We start from the raw sequence: 19,428 nt of genomic DNA on the forward strand, positions 1-19,428 counted from the left end.
ACCTGTACGATTGACCAGTTTGACTTGACTTGAAATATTTGTCAGAAGGATTGACTTGAGTTTGACTTGAAATTAAGTCAAACTCAAGTCAAGTTCAAACATTCAAGTCAAACTTGTGCAACTCTAACCATCATTTTTAGCATAATATCATTGTAGTTAAACCCGAAAAATAACTTAAAACCATAAAATTATCCAAAAATGTATCGCAAATTTCTTCAAATGGAATTTGCGATGCAATGACATAAATTTGAGAACTGGCACAATTATTATGGTATTAAGTTATTTATCGGGTGTAACTACAATGATATTATGCTAAAAATGATGGTGTATCGCAGATTTAAAATGCGTTTATCTCGAAAACGGTTGAGTTTAGGGAGATGAGAAAGTATACCTTTTTTAAGTAAAACTAATACGAGAATAAAAATTTTAATGTCAAAATTATACAGAGTGAGGGATAAAAAAAATTGAACGTAATAAATGAGTGCTGAAAGGCGTATGTGGCGCCCTCTGGGCAATACATAATTTTTGGTAGGGAATTTAGTTTTCTCGACCCAAAAAACCCCCACATACCAAATTTCATGTTGTTATCCCATACCTGTCAGGAAATATTCAATAATAAATAAAAAAAAGTTTAACTTTGACATCCTGTATCTCGGTTATTATAAACTTTGTACCAAGGTAAGTTAGCTTAAATCGGTCTATTTTAACATCAGGAACCTGAGGTTAAGCTATGGCCCATTCTTTACCAAACACCCTGTATATAAATTAAATGTATGAAGTTGAATGTATTGTTTCTCGATTCCACGTTAAGAGGATCGGTACGTATTTTCGGCTGCAATGCTATTCAAATGGGGATTCATTTTTTTCAAATCCTGAGAAAACTAATAAGTATTTTTGAAAAATTTAAAAGCAGAATGAAAGATTACGTTATTAGCGAGGGCCGAAAGTCCCTGAGAACTTCTATAATGTTTATTTTAATAAGTTACAGGGGTGAAAAAACTAAGAGAAAATTTAGTGTGATTTTTAATTTCAAATATCTCATTCAAAATAAACTTTTTATTTATTCTAAGGGACTTTCGGCCCTCGGTAATAATTAATCTTTCATTCTGCGTTTAAATTTTTCAAAAATATTTATTGGTTTTTTCAGGATTTGAAAAAAATGAACACAATGCCGTGGTAATATTTTCCAAATCTGTCTTTGTCTTACAACGCACTCAACCGAATATAATATTGTCAGCATATATTGTCAGTCAGACACTGACAATCAGTGACAATTTTAAATATTTGACATTGCATCGGGAATATTTTGAGAAATTGATTAAATATTATTGATATATAGTGTATTTGATAAATAATTGATTTAAGACGTGAACTTAATAAAAAGTTATTTATTGTGTATTATTTGTGGAAGATCCAAGCAGAGAATACATCAGATATATCCTGTGATCCAAGTATTTTGTTGTTAGAGATGTTCAAAATTGTAAGCGTTCCAAAATAACAACATATTATTAAAAAATCACTTTAACACTTTTCCTCTTTTCTCGATTGATTATTAGTTTTTGTTGTACAAATAAATTATTACAATCACTGAAAACATAGTTAGTGAAAAAATTATCACATTTATTAACTGAATTAATAATTTGCAATTATAAAAATAACAGTTATCCAAGAACATTCAAAAGCCATCTCTTTAAATTAATTATGACATTTTCAAGTAGAATGACAGTCTAGTAATGTTTACATATCCACACCAGTGTGAATTTTACTACACGTAATTTGCCGTGTAAAGACAGAAAAAGTAGGGATACACGTAAAATATTTGCGAATTATGTACCCATAGCCTTAAGATAAATGGTCGCCTTTCTATGATTATCTCTCAAATGATCTAGTGTCCATTGAATGTACACTAGAGTTTTTTTTCTATTCGAAATAGAATAAAAAATTATTTTAAGGCTATGGGTACATAATTCGCAAATATTTTACGTGTATCCCTACTTTGTCTGTCTTTACACGGCAAATTACGTGTAGTAAAATTCACACTGGTGTGGATATGTAAACATTACTAGAATGTCATTCTACTTGAAAATGTCATAATTAATTTAAAGAGATGGCTTTTGAATGTTCTTGGATAACTGTTATTTTTATAATTGCAAATTATTAATTCAGTTAATAAATGTGATAATTTTTTCACTAACTATGTTTTCAGTGAGTGTAATAATTTATTTGTACAACAAAAACTAATAATCAATCGAGAAAAGAGAAAAAGTGGTAAAGTGATTTTTTAATATGTTGTTATTTTGGAACGCTTACAATTTTGAACATCTCTAACAACAAAATACTTGGATCACAGGATATATCTGCTGTATTCTCTGCTTGGATCTTCCACAAATAATACACAATAAATAACTTTTTATTAAGTTCACGTCTTAAATCAATTATTTATCAAATACACTATATATCAATAATATTTAATCAATTTCTCAAAATATTCCCGATGCAATGTCAAATATTTAAAATTGTCACTGATTGTCAGTGTCTGACTGACAATATATGCTGACAATATTATATTCGGTTGAGTGCGTTGTAAGACAAAGACAGATTTGGAAAATATTACCACGGCATTGTGTTCATTTTTTCAAATCCTGAAAAAACCAATAAATATTTTTGAAAAATTTAAACGCAGAATGAAAGACTAAATTATTACCGAGGGCCGAAAGTCCCTTAGAATAAATAAAAAGTTTATTTTGAATGAGATATTTGAAATTAAAAATCACACTAAATTTTCTCTTAGTTTTTTCACCCCTGTAACTTATTAAAATAAACATTATAGAAGTTCTCAGGGACTTTCGACCCTCGCCAATAACGTAATCTTTCATTCTGCGTTTAAATTTTTCAAAAATACTTATTAGTTTTCTCAGGATTCGAAAAAAATGAATCCCCATTTGGATAGCATTGCAGCCGAAAATACGTACCGATCCTCTTAATGGCCGGTAAATGAACTCGGATTGCTCTATTAAATTTAGCGTCGCAAGCACTACAACTACATAAACCATTTCGGCGATAATGGTCAAATGGATTATACTTTTGGAACTAGATACATTCTAATCGGTATAACCGATTTTCATCACTAAATATGAGAAGTAGTGTCGGATGCATCCAAGGTCACGTATGATAACTGAAGGTATTATAGGAACTATTGAGCTTGAAAAACCGTTTTTCCCATAGGAAATAGATTTGATCACATTTATGAAGGTTATAACTTAAAAATTCGAATTTTTCCTGATATGAGGTATACACCGTTAGACGCGTCTAGAGTCCTCCTCAGTTATTGGCGAAATTCGTAGGTTGAAATTTTGAGTAATTATCCAAAAACCAAAATTTTCAAAGTTTAGTTTTTCAGTTTTTCAGCTGTACTGAGCCGTGTGTATCTCTGATCCTAACCACTTAGGCACTATTTGAAAGCTTAACTCAAAGCTATTAATTTGGTGTATTTGCGGTTTTCCTGTCTCTCCTTGAACCTAAGACTTGAACTAAGTCCTATAGCTGGCTTAAGGGTGGTCGAAAAGTCGAAAGTCACAAGCTACACCGGTTCTGAATCGGCCCTGACCCCTCTTAAAACATAGAAAAAAAAATTCAGATCGGTGTAACTTTTCCACAAACATACACACATACAAAACATTTCTCCCTTTTTAAACAGAAATTGAATAAAATTTCTGAGATCGGTAACTTTTGAATGGTATAACCAATTTTGAAAATTAAACATGCATTGGAAAGGTAATTATCAGTACTATAAGAAGCCGTAAAGGACGGACTTAAATTTTCGAAATTTTTGGGAGTTTTGGGGACGAGAACGAAAAACAGACCCTAAATGGGAAGGGCCGTAAAATCCCCACCCTTGGACCAAAATGGATGGTTGACATTTGGATGGGCGAGTCTTTCCCTATATTTTAAGATTGGATTTGGCCCAATTTTTTTAATTCAGTCACATTTAGAAAATAGAAAATTTCTTGTACATATATATAGTGTCACAAGTACGGGAACAGCCGTTCTCTGGGATATAAAGAAATAATAAGCATCAAGGAGGCCAAAGCGAACTATAAATAATATTTCTCGGTTAGCTCTACATAGATCAAACTGAAAATTTGTAGAAATACTCCTTATAATATAAGGGCGTAACGTAGAGGACTTTCCAAAATTTTCGAAAATTTTTCCGAAATTTTCCCATTTGTCGGATTTTTTTTTAACTTCGAAAAAAAACTACAGAACGAAGTTTGTCATTGTTCGAAGAGTATGTGCACAAACTTTCAGATAACAATTTGTCCTAAATTTTCCCTATTGTCGGAATTTTTTATTGGAAAATTGTGGGTACAACTCTACGTCATGCCCTTTTAAGTGTTGTACTTAGTGTGTGTACCAATTTTCAGCTAAATCGATTCAAAAGTAACCGAGAAAAACTGTTTTAAAATATTATTTCACAACACCTCCTCGTCGATAGCCTAAAATAAGTTTTCTTTCGTTTGCCCCAACATTTTTGATAGACCATTACATTTTTTGTTTAAGAATATAATTACTTATAACCTACTAATTTTGTCGGAAAAATGGTTGTGAAGATAAGGGATGCAGGAACTCAGCATAGCTTAAGACTATAGTTTGCTAATAAAAATTAAATTTTTTGTCCGACCATCGATTTGCCCCAATATTTTTGTAGGGCATTTAAGATTTTTTGATTTAGAATATAACTACTTATAACCTGATACTTTTGTCGGAAATGTTTTTTTTAAATTCGAAAAAAAACTATAGAACGACGTTTGTCATTGTTCAAGGAGTATGTACACAAATTATCAGATCAAAATTTTTCTAAAATTTTCCCCATTGTCGGAAAATTTTTTAAGAAAATTTTGAGTACTGCTCTTTGTCGTACCTTTCTAAATGTTTTACTTAGCGTGTGTACCTATTTTCAGCTACATGGGTTCAAAAATAACCGAGAAAACTTTTTTAAAATTTTTTTTGATAATACCTCCTCGTCGATAGCCTAAAAGAATTAAGTTTTCTGTTCGTTTGCCCCAACATTTTTGTCAGACAATTACATTTTTTGTATAAGAATATAATTATTTGTAACTTACTACTTTTGTCGGAAAAATGGTTGTAAAGCTAAGGGATGCACGAACCCAGCATAGTGTCAAAGTATAGTTTATTAATAAAAATTAAATTTTTTGTCCAACTTTGGATTTGCCCCAATATTTTTGTCGGAGACTTAGATTTTTTGATTTAGAATATAACTACTTATAACCTGATACTTTTGTCGGAAATGTTTTTTTTTAATTCGAAAAAAAAACTGTAGAACGATGTTTGTCATTGTTCAAGGAGTATGTACACACATTATCAGATCAAAATTTTTCTAAAATTTTCCCCATTGTCGGAAAATTTTTTAAGAAAATTTTGAGTACTGCCCTTTGTCATGCCTTTTTAAATGTTTTACTTAGCGTGTGTACCTATTTTCAGCTAAATGGGTTCAAAAATAACCGAGAAAAACTGTTTTAAAATGTTTTTTGATAATACCTCCTCGTCGATAGCCTAAAAAAATTAAGTTTTCTGTTCGTTTGCCCCAACATTTTCTGTCAGACAATTGCATTTTTTGTTTAAGAATATAATTATTTGTAACTTACTACTTTTGTCGGAAAAATGGTTGTAAAGATAAGGGATTAACGAACCCAGCATAGTTTCAAAGTATAGTTTATTAATAAAAATTAAATTTTTTGTCCGACTGTCGATTTGCACCAATATTTTTGTCGGACACTTAGATTTTTTGATTTAGAATATAACTACTTATAACCTGATACTTTTGTCGGAAATGTTTTTTTTTCGAGAAAAAACTATAGAACGACGTTTGTCGTTGTTCAAAAAGTATGTACACAAATTATCAGATCACAATTTTTCTAATATTTTCCGTATTGTCGGAAATTTTTTAAGAAAATTTTGAGTACTGCTCTTTGTCATACCTTTTTAAATGTTTTACTTAGCGTGTGTACCTATTTTCAGCTAAATGGGTTCAAAAATAACCGAGAAAAACTGTTTTAAAATGTTTTTTGATAATACCTCCTCGTCGATAGCCTAAAAAAATTAAGTTTTCTGTTCGTTTGCCCCAACATTTTCTGTCAGACAATTGCATTTTTTGTTTAAGAATATAATTATTTGTAACTTACTACTTTTGTCGGAAAAATGGTTGTAAAGATAAGGGATTAACGAACCCAGCATAGTTTCAAAGTATAGTTTATTAATAAAAATTAAATTTTTTGTCCGACTGTCGATTTGCACCAATATTTTTGTCGGACACTTAGATTTTTTGATTTAGAATATAACTACTTATAACCTGATACTTTTGTCGGAAATGTTTTTTTTTCGAGAAAAAACTATAGAACGACGTTTGTCGTTGTTCAAAAAGTATGTACACAAATTATCAGATCACAATTTTTCTAATATTTTCCGTATTGTCGGAAATTTTTTAAGAAAATTTTGAGTACTGCTCTTTGTCATACCTTTTTAAATGTTTTACTTAGCGTGTGTACCTATTTTCAGCTAAATGGGTTCAAAAATAACCGAGAAAAACTTTTTTAAAATTTTGTTTGATAATACCTCCTCGTCGATAGCCTAAAAGAATTAAGTTTTCTGTTCGTTTGCCCCAACATTTTTGTCAGACAATTACATTTTTTGTTTAAGAATATAATTATTTGTAACTTACTACTTTTGTCGGAAAAATGGTTGTAAAGCTAAGGGATGCACGAACCCAGCATAGTGTCAAAGTATAGTTTATTAATAAATATTAAATTTTTTGTCCGACTTTGGATTTGCCCCAATATTTTTGTCGGACACTTAGATTTTTTGATTTAGAATATAACTACTTATAACCTGATACTTTTGTCGGAAATGTTTTTTTTTTAAATTCGAAAAAAAAACTGTAGAACGATGTTTGTCATTGTTCAAGGAGTATGTACACAAATTATCAGATCAAAATTTTTCTAAAATTTTCCCCATTGTCGGAAAATTTTTTAAGAAAATTTTGAGTACTGCTCTTTGTCATGCCTTTTTAAATGTTTTACTTAGCGTGTGTACCTATTTTCAGCTAAATGGGTTCAAAAATAACCGAGAAAAACTGTTTTAAATTTTTTTTTGATAATACCTCCTCGTCGATAGCCTAAAAGAATTAAGTTTTCTGTTCGTTTGCCCCAACATTTTTGTCAGACAATTACATTTTTTGTTTAAGAATATAATTATTTGTAACTTACTACTTTTGTCGGAAAAATGGTTGTAAAGATAAGGGATGCACGAACCCAGCATATTAATAAATAAATAAATAAATAAATAAATAAATAAATTTTGTCAAAGTATAGCTTATTAATAAAAATTAAATTTTTTGTCCGACTTTGGATTTGCCACAATATTTTTGTCGGACACTTAGATTTTTTGATTTAGAATATAACTACTTATAACCTGATACTTTTGTCGGAAATGTTTTTTTTTAAATTGGAAAAAAAACTATAGAACGACGTTTGTCGTTGTTCAAGGAGTATGTACATAAATTATCAGATCACAATTTTTCTAAAATTTTCCCTATTGTCGGAAAATTTTTTAAGAAAATTTTGGGTACAGCTCTTCGTCATGCCTTTTTAAATGTTTTACTTAGCGTGTGTTCCTATTTTCAGCTAAATGGGTTCAAAAATAACCGAGAAAAACTGTTTTAAAATTTTTTTTGATAATACCTCCTCGTCGATAGCCTAAAAGAATTACGTTTTCTGTTCGTTTGCCCCAACATTTTCGTCAGACAATTACATTTTTGTTTAAGAATATAATTACTTGTAACTTACTACTTTTGTCGGAAAAATGGTTGTAAAGATAAGGGATTAAAGAACCCAGCATAGTTTCAAAGTATAGTTTATTAATAAAAATTAAATTTTTGTCCGACTTTGGATTTGCCCCAATATTTTTGTCGGACACTTAGATTTTTTGATTTAGAATATAACTACTTATAACCTGATACTTTTGTCGGAAATGTTTTTTTTTTAAATTGGAAAAAAAAACTATAGAACGACGTTTGTCATTGTTCATGGAGTATGTACACAAATTATCAGATCAAAATTTTTCTAAAATTTTCCCTATTTTCGGAAAATTTTTTAAGAAAATTTTGGGTACAGCTCTTCGTCATACCTTTTTAAATGTTTTACTTAGCGTGTGTACCTATTTTCAGCTAAATGGATTCAAAAATAACCGAGAAAATCTGTTTTAAATTTTTTTTTGATAATACCTCCTCGTCGATAGCCTAAAAGAATTAAGTTTTCTGTTCGTTTGCCCCAACATTTTGGTCAGACAATTACATGTTTTGTTTAAGAATATAATTACTTGTAACTTACTACTTTTGTCGGAAAAATGGTTGTAAAGATAAGGGATGTACGAACCCAGCATAGTGTAAAAGTATAGTTTACCAATAAAAATTAAATTTTTTGTCCGACTGTCGATTTGCCCCAATATTTTTGTCCGACACTTTGATTTTTTGATTAAGAATATAATTACTTATAACCTACTAATCTTGTCGGAAAAATGGTAATAAATAAAAAAATTTCAGGACATTGACATCTTCGGCGCATCCGACTGCTCATATGCCCCGTGAAAATTGTCCGACAAGGTTACCACATTATTGGAAAAAGGTTTTATGGTAGATTCAATTAAAATTATCCATGTGGTAATAAATTTATTTTTTTCATAAATTTGACATATTTAGCGTGTCCGACGCGTCATATACCCCAATATTTTTGTCCGACAAAATTGTTTTCGCTGTTTATATGATAAAAACCATTGATTAAAATAAAATGACCGATGTGGTTATAAATTTTTTTCTTGCATAAAATTGACAACTTCGTCACCGCTTGACAGACAAACGCCCCACTACCATAATGCGCCAAGCTCCAAATTTGTCCGACTCCACCCAAGTAACAAGTACAAAAAGCTTCAACGGTGTGGTCATAAATAAAAAATTTTATATGTGGGCCGAAGGCCTATTATTAAAATGTGTGATTTGGCTAGTTAGTTAAGTCATTACGTAGAGTATAATAGGAATGAATACTGAGGAACACTGCAATAATTTTTTAAGTGAATTCATTGTTAATTACCACGGTTATTAGACTTTATTACGGTTGTCTTGACCGACGCGGTGGTGGGGAGACTTATATTTTTGACTTTACGTCACAAGAGTACACAATTCCATATTTTTAAATGATTTTCGATCATTGAATGTGTGTTATTGTGTATATATGTGTATTATTTGTGTTAATATTAAATAATAAGACAAATAATACACATTTTATCTTATACCGGGTGGTGAATCGTAAATCGGGCCATAGGAAACTCAATGTAAAATTCTAAATTGTTGAATTCCTGCTTCCCTAATTATTTTACATCAAAAGTCATGAGTGAATACTTGTAGAAAATTAAAATCTGTATTAAAATCAAAAGTTAAAATTGTTCTCTGATTTAAATGCATTCCAAAATTTTGAAAAATATGATACATTTGCTACAATAGGTATGCGTGTAAAAGTTAGGCCACACGTTACTAAATATTTAACTGACAGTGCTCACATCATTGACTGAATAAAAAATCTTTATTATTAATATTTCTCCGCAACTGAGGGTATTTTATCAAGTGTATTGTTTTTAAACAATAAATGATAAAATAAAAATATTGACAGTTCAAAAATGTGAACATTATTTCATTGTGTGTGGCCTAATTTTGGGCTGAAAAACTGAAATGTATTACATTTTTACAAAATTTTGGAATATGTTTAATTCGTAGACCAATTTTAACAGTTGTTTTCAATACTTACAGATTTCAATCCTCTACAAATAGTTTCTAATGTCTTTTGATGTAAAATAATTAGGGAAGCTGGAATTCAACAGTTTAGAATTTTACATTGAATTAATGCAAAATTTTGACGCATGTCAAAATTCTCAATGTGTTTTAATTGTATTCATTTTTTTCGAATCCTGAGAAAACTAATAAATATTTTTGAAAAATTTAAACTCAGAATGAAAGACTACATTATTACCGAGGGCCAAAAGTCCCTGAAAACTTCTATAATGTTTATTTATATAAGTTACAGGGCTGAAAATAAAAGAGAAGTGTGATATTTAATTTTAAATATTTCATTCAAATGAAACTGCTTGTTTATTCTAAGGGGCTTTCCGCCCTCGGTAATAATGTAATCTTTTATTCTGCGTTTAAATTTTTCTAAAATACTTATTAGTTTTCTCAGGATTCGAAAAAAAATCATATGACGATTCAAATGACAGTACACTCGTGACGTAATCGCACCCTAATGTTCATTGGTTAGTCGATCTGGGCAACCGTAGTAATGTCTAAGAACCGTGGTTAATTACAACATAAACTGACCGCAAATATGTACACAAATTAATGACAAAGTCAATGTTTTCCTCGACTTGATGCTTTTCAAATTTGCCACCAGGCGTCCCCCACTTTGCGGTTCCTCGCCAATTGAAGTGATGCAAATCCCATAGACTTATACAGGGTGTTTCATTAATAATTGTCCATATAGCAACTGGAGAAACATTAGCACAAAATACGAAGATTTAACCTAAAACACTTAAATAAAATGTGGTTCTTTACTGAGTTACAGGGTGTTTTATCAAAAATTTAAAAATTATTTTTGCTCAGCATTTTAAAACTATTCGACGTATCCTTTTCGTACTTAGCAGAAAGTATAGGTACTGTACAAACTACTAAATTACGTTAAACAAACGTTTATGGCTATTACCAGAGGCGTACGACGGGGGAAAGTGAATGGTTGACCCTTTCCAAATTCTACGCCACTGGTGGAATTGCTGTTTTAGTTCAATTTTTGGATTCTCCAATACTTTCTATGAAAATAATATACTCTTCATTCGTAACGATATAGTCATTAGTTTTCGAGATCTTTGAAGTTAAAAATGAAACGACACGGTTATTTTGATTAATGTATTGTGTCGCTTCATTTTTCATTTCAAATATCTCGAAAACTAATCATTTTATCGTTACGAATGAAGAGTATATTATTTACATAAAAAGTATTGGAAAATCAAAAAATTACACTAACATAGCAATTTCGTCAGTTGCGTAGAATTTGGGAAGGGTCAACCAGCCACTACCCCCTGTCATACGCCTCTGGTAGTAGCTAGAAACGTTTGTTTATCTTAATTTAGTAGGGTGTACAGTGCCTACACTTTCTGCCAAGTATGATAAGGATACGCCGAATAGTATTAAAGTACTGGGTACAAATATTTTTTAAATTTTAATCATATGAATCATATCATAAATTATTCAAAATTACTGTGCCGTTTCATATTTAACTTCAAATATCTCGAAAACTAATAACTTTATCGTTACCAATGAAGAGTATATTATTTACGTAGAAAGTATTGGAGAATCTAAAGTGGCACTAAAATAATAATTCCTCCAGTGGCGTAGAATTTGAGAAGGGCCAACCATTCACTATCTCCTGTCGTACGCCTCTGGTAGTAGCTAGAAACGTTTGTTATCATAATTTAGTAGGTTCTATAGTAGTCGCACTTTCTGCCAAGTATGAAAAGAATACTTCGAACCGTTTTAAAATTCTGAGCAAAAATAATTTTTAAATTTTTAGATAAAACACCCTGTAACTCAGTAAGGAACCACATTTTATTTAAGTGTTTTATGTTAAATCTTCGTATTTTGTGCTAAGGTTTCTCCAGTTACTATATGGACAATTATTAATGAAACACCCTGTATATTATCACAGACAGAGTGTCATTCAGAGCGAAGTGACGACACCATCTTTTTTATTTGGATTAGTGCCGTTTCACCCTTACGCATAGTAAAGCTGCGACAGTTGTCCTCCCCTTCCGTGCCTATACTCACACTTAATGTCATCTTAGTTTCTCGATACAATGTGCTAGAGAGAGATACCGCAAACCAGTCCATGAGATCTTGTCGTCAGGAAGCGCGGAGGGTAGGCTCACTGGCTCACTCTATGTTAATATATACCTCTATGGCAAATCCTACGTTGAATAAAATGGCTACCGCTTTGTCAACACGTTGAAGTTTAGTCTAAATTGACATTGACGTTCACCCGAAAAAGCTTACAACAGTAAGTTAGCAACAGTTTTAAAGCGCTGACACAGCGCACTGGTCTGGTGAACGCACCCATTGCTCCAACGCAACTTTTAGCAGCACTTACTCCAACTAAATTAAGCCAATGTTCGGCACAATGAATGTTAATTGCAAGTTTGTTAATCTCAGATAAATGAGCCTGGAGATCATTGTATATGCCTATGTTTGCTGCATTGCCGTATTATTTTCCCCTCATGTCATTTACATCAATGCCACAGTCGTTTAAAAAGGCCATAACAGCAGAAAAGAGATTTTCTCCAGTATGGCTACTTATGGGTATTAATCAGGGTACTATTTTAGTGTGTCTAGATCATTACCAACTGTGTCAGGCTACTGCTTGATGATCAGTCTTTTGTTTATGGTGCTTACTGCAGACTCCGATTGTAAACAGTGGTATTGCACCACAGTTTAAATCGTGGGGGGAAGCTGTGTAACGTTTAAGTTTTCCCAGTGTAGAATTTACTTCAGTTTTCATTGCTACATGGATTTTAACTTATTTCCCTGTAGATTCCAGAATCTCTAGTGCCGTGTTTTTCTTAGAAACACATGTGTCGCTATCCAAAATGTGAAGATTTGATATGCTTTTAGGTAAACTAAGTCGTTAATGCTTCACCCTCGAGTCATAACTCATCTTAAGTATTAGGTTCGCTAAGCCCTTTTACGAGTGGTAAGGAAATCTGTTCTTGAAAATCTCTCACAGTTTCCCATAATTTTGATTGGTTAAAACCCCACCCCTATCAAAGGACGCCAAAGGTTCATAAAAACCACAAATTCTTAAAATTCTGCATCATTTGTGAGTTGAGTTAATATAGTCAGTCATTATGTGAGATCAAGTTAGTTCGTGTATTGTGGGCCCCGCCGGTTAGGCAGGTAAGAGTATTAATTATTGTTAATTGGTATGTACAATAATTGTACAATTGCGTTTTCTATTTTTTTAAAGGATCCACCTTCCACCTTCCACCTTCTACCTATGCATTATGTTGTCCAGCTGCTATTCTATCAACACTGTTACTGTTATTCTTTCGACTATGCCGTACAGTCGAACTTCTTCCTGGCCATCTTTCATACCTTAAGAGCCTGCCGGCTTACAAAGGGCCATCCTACCCTCTGACAACTATTTGAAGTAAGTCACTCATCTTTTACTTATTGAACAAGTTAGTAGAGACGCCTTTAGCATGTCCAGGGCAAGGACCTTTTTGTGTTCTTCTATGAAATAAGTTCAATGACCTAAAGTTTTCGCTCAGTTTGTGATAGTGACATTCTGAAAAGTAGGTCATACTTTTAGTATGAAGTTTAAGATTATTTTTTTTAAATGAGTGATCATTTAAACTATAGACATTTTGATTATGTAATTTTTTTGTGTAATTAAATATTTAGTATTATAGAAACAAAAAAAGCTTTTTTTATTTGCAAATAGATGACGGAATATGAGTGTCAATTATATGTTTTTAATTTTTTTTGAGTAATTATTCAGTTTTTCAGTTTAGTAATTAGAGTCATTAGAAATTATGGTCATCTATTTTACGTTGTTGATTATTATCGGTCTGTGTTTGTGTTGACCAAATAAATTAAGTTAATGTATTTGAAGTTTTCTTTTTTTGCTCAACAATTTTATAGTTATTTCTGTCTGTGTAGATCCTGTAAATATGTATTGAGTATTACCTTATTGAGAACACCTTATTGAGTAGTTCAATAAAAGTTACATTGAAACTTACGATGTCGTATTTTATTTGATTTTATTATTTACAGCTCAAGATTAGAACATTGATGTGTTGTCGTAGTATTGTTGCTAATTTTTTTATTGTTGTGTTATGTTTTGTTAATTATTGTTCCTTTGAGTATTTGTTGGTCAAAATACCAGGCGCCCAATATATTCCTTTGTGTATTCAGTATTTACGTTTTCTAGAGTCCATGAGTCAAACCATCAGTTAATGTTATCTATTTATCTTTTGTCTATCGTCGTTTCATTAGCTCTATTCGCATCCATTATTTATTCACTTACTAACACCTTTCATTGTAACAGAAGCTCAACCCAAAGAACCATGCCCACATCTCTTCCGACTGAGCAACGTGGCCATTGTTTCGTCAATGTAGGCGATTGGACCTTTCCATCTTCGGTTATTCCTTTATTCCATCTAAGGATAATATCGTCCTGATCCTTCTGGTTCAGCCTTCATGACCTCTTGTCCATCCGATCGTTATATATTACTTGCTGCATCACGAATGTTTTATCTGCGCACGATCTACCGGCCCGAAAACCACAGTGGTAATTTTTTAAGGATAATAACTGAAATGAGTATTTTTTTAGATTGTCGGCTAAAATAGTTGTGTACCACTCAACAGAACTTTAAACGAGCTTTAAAATGGGATATTACTTGCACTTTCATCGTATATTTTTTTTAGGCGTAAAGTCATATTCTTTAACAGCTGAGGCTTATGGTAAAATTGGTATATTTTATCGCAAACTTGAATTGCCCGACCCAAATGCTTGTAATTATGGTGTGGATTGTCCGATAAGACCTTACGAAACCTATACCTATAGTATCGCCATTTACATCGATGAATCCTTTCCCTCGGTAAGTAGGAGACAACGTTTTTTTGTTTAACACGTTGACGGACAGTGCATCAAATGTATAAGCAAGTGTTGTGACACTATATGAACTTTGCAAAGTAGAATAGGGAAATTTCTGCATTTATTTTAGCGCTTTTAGTATATGGAAACATTTTTTGTATGTATAGGGGAGTGCATATAAATTTTCGCTTCGGAAAAAATCAAACAAGATAGAACTTTTTGTAATTTCATTAGGAAATCTTTAATAAACAACATATCAAAAAGTTCTACTCGAGAAGTGGGTGCTTCACTTTTTATTAAACAAATGAACTACTAAATTAGATGTTTTTTTTTAAATAACTCCGAAAATATAAATTTTAGAAAAAAACTGACTTGACCATTGAAAAATCAAGAAAATGTTACAAAAAAATCTTATATAAAGAATTCTCTAAGATTAAATCTGTATCTTCTATAATTTTTTATTTATAACGTTAAAGTCACCCTTCTCACAAACATTAGCGCACTGTAAACTAACGTACGGCAAAGTGCACGGTTGAGTTATTTTAATGTAATTCTTTAACTAATGAATCAAATGAAATTTTACAAATTGAACATGAAAGAAGAATAATTAAGCTATCTTATGGTTATAATAGAAAGAAATAAAAGGTACGAGCATAAGTACGGTGTGGGCGGAAAGTGAGCCTTACATGAATTTTGTTTAAAAATGATTTAAAAACGTGTAACTAATACAATTTTTCTTATAAAACTCTCAATTTTGCACAACTTACCTTCCAAGCATCTTACTAAATGATTTTTCATTCAAAAAAATTTCAAAAATTTTATTCAAATGATATGACGTCTTAAAAAATATAATTTCTGAAATCTTCGTAGTTTTATAGAATTACCACCACTTTAAGACGGCATTACTCAAGTTTTAACAGATTTATTACAGTTTTATAAGTGCTTTTTTAAAGCTTAGGTGTAATCTTTTAAATGAACTAAATTATTTTACTTTAGCAATGAAATAAACTATTTCTTTTTAAGAAAATTAAGAAAGATAACAAAAATATAATATAAAAACCGAAAATTACCAGCCAAAAAATGTTTATACAAAATGATCAAACCTTTTTTCTGTAAAACTTACCTAAAATACATTTAATAACAAGCTTCAACAATAACAAATGTTCAGCAAAAAAATTTTTTTAGCTCTTATACAGTATGTCTGCTTAACTTGGAACCTGTTGATAACTTTTTTATTATCAGTTTTACGAAAAAAAGTTATTCTTTATAAAATACTCTTCATCGCATATATAATAATCTAAGATGCAATCATCAAATATCAAATTTAATTAATGTTATACGAGGTATGTCAAAAAATATGAATTTCACTCAAGAGTAAAGTACCTTTACGTTTCACAATATCGAAAATTGTTATTAAAAAGTTGTTTGGAATTAAAAACTATGGTCTAGTCCAGGGTTCACCAATTAGCGGACCGCGGTCCGCATCCGGACCGTGAGCTAGTTTTTTGCGGACCGTCAATAAATTCAGAATATACCTAGTGTTTCGCAATTTTGAAAACGTTTGGCCATGAAATTGTGTAGATACTATGTTTGGCTCAACTTATGTGTTCGAAGCCGCTTTATCAAGAATGAAGTTTATTAAAAATCCGTACAGATCTCACTTAACAGATGAATATTTCAACTCCCTAATGAGACTCAGTTGCACTAAACTCACTCCAAACTCAGCGCCGGTTTAACCAGGGGTCTTTTGGGTGCTGTAGCACCGGGCGGTTGAAGGTTCTAGGGCGGTACGCGCGAAGCGCGTGCTGTTCCGAAATTATATGATTATGGTAAAATAAAATTTGCATACAAATCCACATGATATAATAATAAAAAATTTTCTGGTTGATCATTAACTTGAAAACTTAACAATAATTTATAAATAAATTATTATTATTAACGTCGACGTACCTATATGGTTTATGCACTGTGTTCAGTTTATGTTATCTAAATGTCAGATAACGTACAAACATGCCGCGCGCCGTAAAATTATATCATTTTACAGCGTTTAAGAATATAATTAGACCAGTAAGAATCTGTTTTTAGGTGGATGTGAGAGGTGGCATTCAGATTTTTGCGGATAAAGTTAGGTGATAACTTCGTTAATAATAATTAATTTATGCTCCTTCTCAAGTATGCCCGGAACATTAATAAAAAAATAAAATATTTAAAAATTTCAAAACTTTTTCGTTTTTTTCTACTTTTTTTGCTTATAACTTAAAAACTATTCATTTTAGAACAAAGTCCTATAGGAATAAAACAAAGATAATTCAATTTTATATCAGATGCGATTTGTTAAAAATGTCTTAATCTATCACCCTTGCTTCAAAATAGCAATAAATATAAAATAAGGGGGCAAAACAAACCTGTCCTTATTCAATTATTTTCCATCACTTAGGTTACACTTGGAACCTTCCTAATTCGCTTAGAAAATTTTTTTAATGTGCTAAGACCGTACACCAAATTTCATTAAAATTAACTTACTAGATTTTGCATAATAATTTTGAAATCTAAACTTTTTTAAAAAATTAAAATTTTAAAATATTGCACAACAAAAACTAGAACATACAAAGATTTGTCAATTTTTTTACATATAAAGAAGTACTCCACCTATCTAATGCACTTTACAGAATTGAAATCGGATTATTTAAACAGCCTCAGCAATGTTTTAAAGTTATAAACAATTTTTTGGCTTATAAACAAATAGCTTTGTTTAATAATAAAAAAATTAATTTTTAGCAATGCAAATAATTAAAACCGGTATAATTTGACAAAGGTTCCAGGATGTGGCCGACCAATTGGAAACACTATCCACTGAGGCCAATAAAATAGGTTTAAAAATCAATATTGGTAAAACCAAGTCGATGAGAATAAATGCAAGGAACAACACGCTATTTAATATCGACAACAAGCAGATTGAAAATGTGGAGAACTTCACGTACCTTGGAAGTGTCATAACAGAAAGTGGAGGTACAGAAGACGATATTCGTATGAGGATACGAAAAGCTCAACAAGCTTTCAGCATTCTTAACCCTGTTTGGATGTCTGGAGAATATACTACAAGGACAAAGATCCGAATATTCCAGTCAAATGTTATGTCTGTTCTACTCTATGGATGTGAAACCTGGAAAGTGACAAAATACCTTACAGACAAATTGCAGGTCTTTGTTAACAAATGTCTACGAAGAATTGTTCGTATTTTCTGGCCAAACACCATCAGAAACGAAGATCTGCTACACCTGACCCAACAAAAGAGGGTAGAAAATGAAATCAAATACAGAAAGTGGGGGTGGATAGGTCACACACTCCGAAAAGATAGTTCCAGTATTGCAAAAAATGCCCTAGAGTGGAATCCCCAAGGAAAGAGAAAAAGAGGTCGCCCAGCACAAACTTGGAGAAGATCCATCATGGACGAGATAAGAAGTCAAGGAAAGTCTTGGAATGAGGTGAAGGCCCTAGCGCAAAATAGAACCCGATGGCGCGTTTTCACTGAAGCTCTATGCTCCACTTAGGAGTTCAAGAACATTATGTATGTAAACAAATTAGTGCTGTGTCCAGGAGGGGGTGCTACGGGCTCCTTTATTTATATCGACTTACCCAAGTTTTTTTTATGTATTTTGACCCGTAGAACACGAATTTTTTGGGTAACAGTTGATCCGGATGTCGATAAGATTGTTATAAACAAAGAACTTGAGGAATTACACAAAATCGATTTTTCGCAAAATAAAACATTTTTTTGTATTTCTCGGGTAATTCTAAGCAAAAAATGTTCTTACAAGTTTTTTCGTAGGATGCATAGTTTTCGAGATAAACGCGGTGGAACTTTCAAAAAATCGAGAAATTGCAATTTTTGAACGCGAATAACGTTTGATTAAAAAATAAAATAGCAATTCTGCTGACAGCAATTGAAAGTTTAAGTCAAATTATACCGGTTTTAATTATTAATTGAAATAAAGTTAAGAAATATTTTTGAGCCTGGGCGCGGCATCCATATCAGCACCGGGCGGCAGACTGTGTTAAACCGGCACTGTCCAAACTTCAGACAGGTTGTACATAAAAAATGTCATTTTTCTCTCTGATAATTTAATTTTGTAAAGAGTTGTCTCCCTTATTGTTATACTTACTAATCATTAATTTTGAAACTAAGTAAGCGGTAATATAAAATTGTCATGTGCATTTTTTTATATTCATTTCCTCTCTACTATAATATGTTAAGTAGGAGTACTTTTCAAATGTGCATTTAATTAAAATAATTTTCAGATTTAATAAGTTTGCAACAAACACCTTGCATTGAAACTAATGTAGAAAAGATAACATGTTAATTAGCATTTTGTACTATGATTATTTATTTTAAATTCCTCAGATTTCTCCTTTCTACAAAACTGAAGATGTCTAAAAACTTCATTAGCACTCAAAATATAAATTCCTAATTTTTAAAATATTCTCAGTAACTTACAATACTGCTGTTTTCAAAATATAATGATAATAACATCAAAATATACACAATTAATTTATATTTTATTTATTATACCAGGAAAACTTACAGAAAAGTATACAGTAACCAAAAAACAATAAGATATTATTAGTTTTTCTTTCCATATTAGCCCATTATGTGAGGCCACTTAGG

The 19,428-nt window shown here is 31.4% G+C and overlaps 1 protein-coding gene across 1 annotated transcript in view; it reads left to right on the forward strand.

The window, feature by feature from the left end:
- The window catches only part of LOC114330369 (NPC intracellular cholesterol transporter 2-like), a 62,494-nt gene that overhangs the window by 32,933 nt on the left and 10,133 nt on the right, over window positions 1-19,428 (forward strand). The window contains exon 3 of the mRNA XM_028279710.2: window positions 14,594-14,766. Coding sequence (XP_028135511.2) covers window positions 14,594-14,766 — 173 coding nt within the window. The remainder of the gene's footprint in view (window positions 1-14,593; window positions 14,767-19,428) is intronic.

Source organism: Diabrotica virgifera, chromosome 4 (assembly GCF_917563875.1).
Source record: "Diabrotica virgifera virgifera chromosome 4, PGI_DIABVI_V3a".
NCBI lineage: Eukaryota > Metazoa > Arthropoda > Insecta > Coleoptera > Chrysomelidae > Diabrotica > Diabrotica virgifera.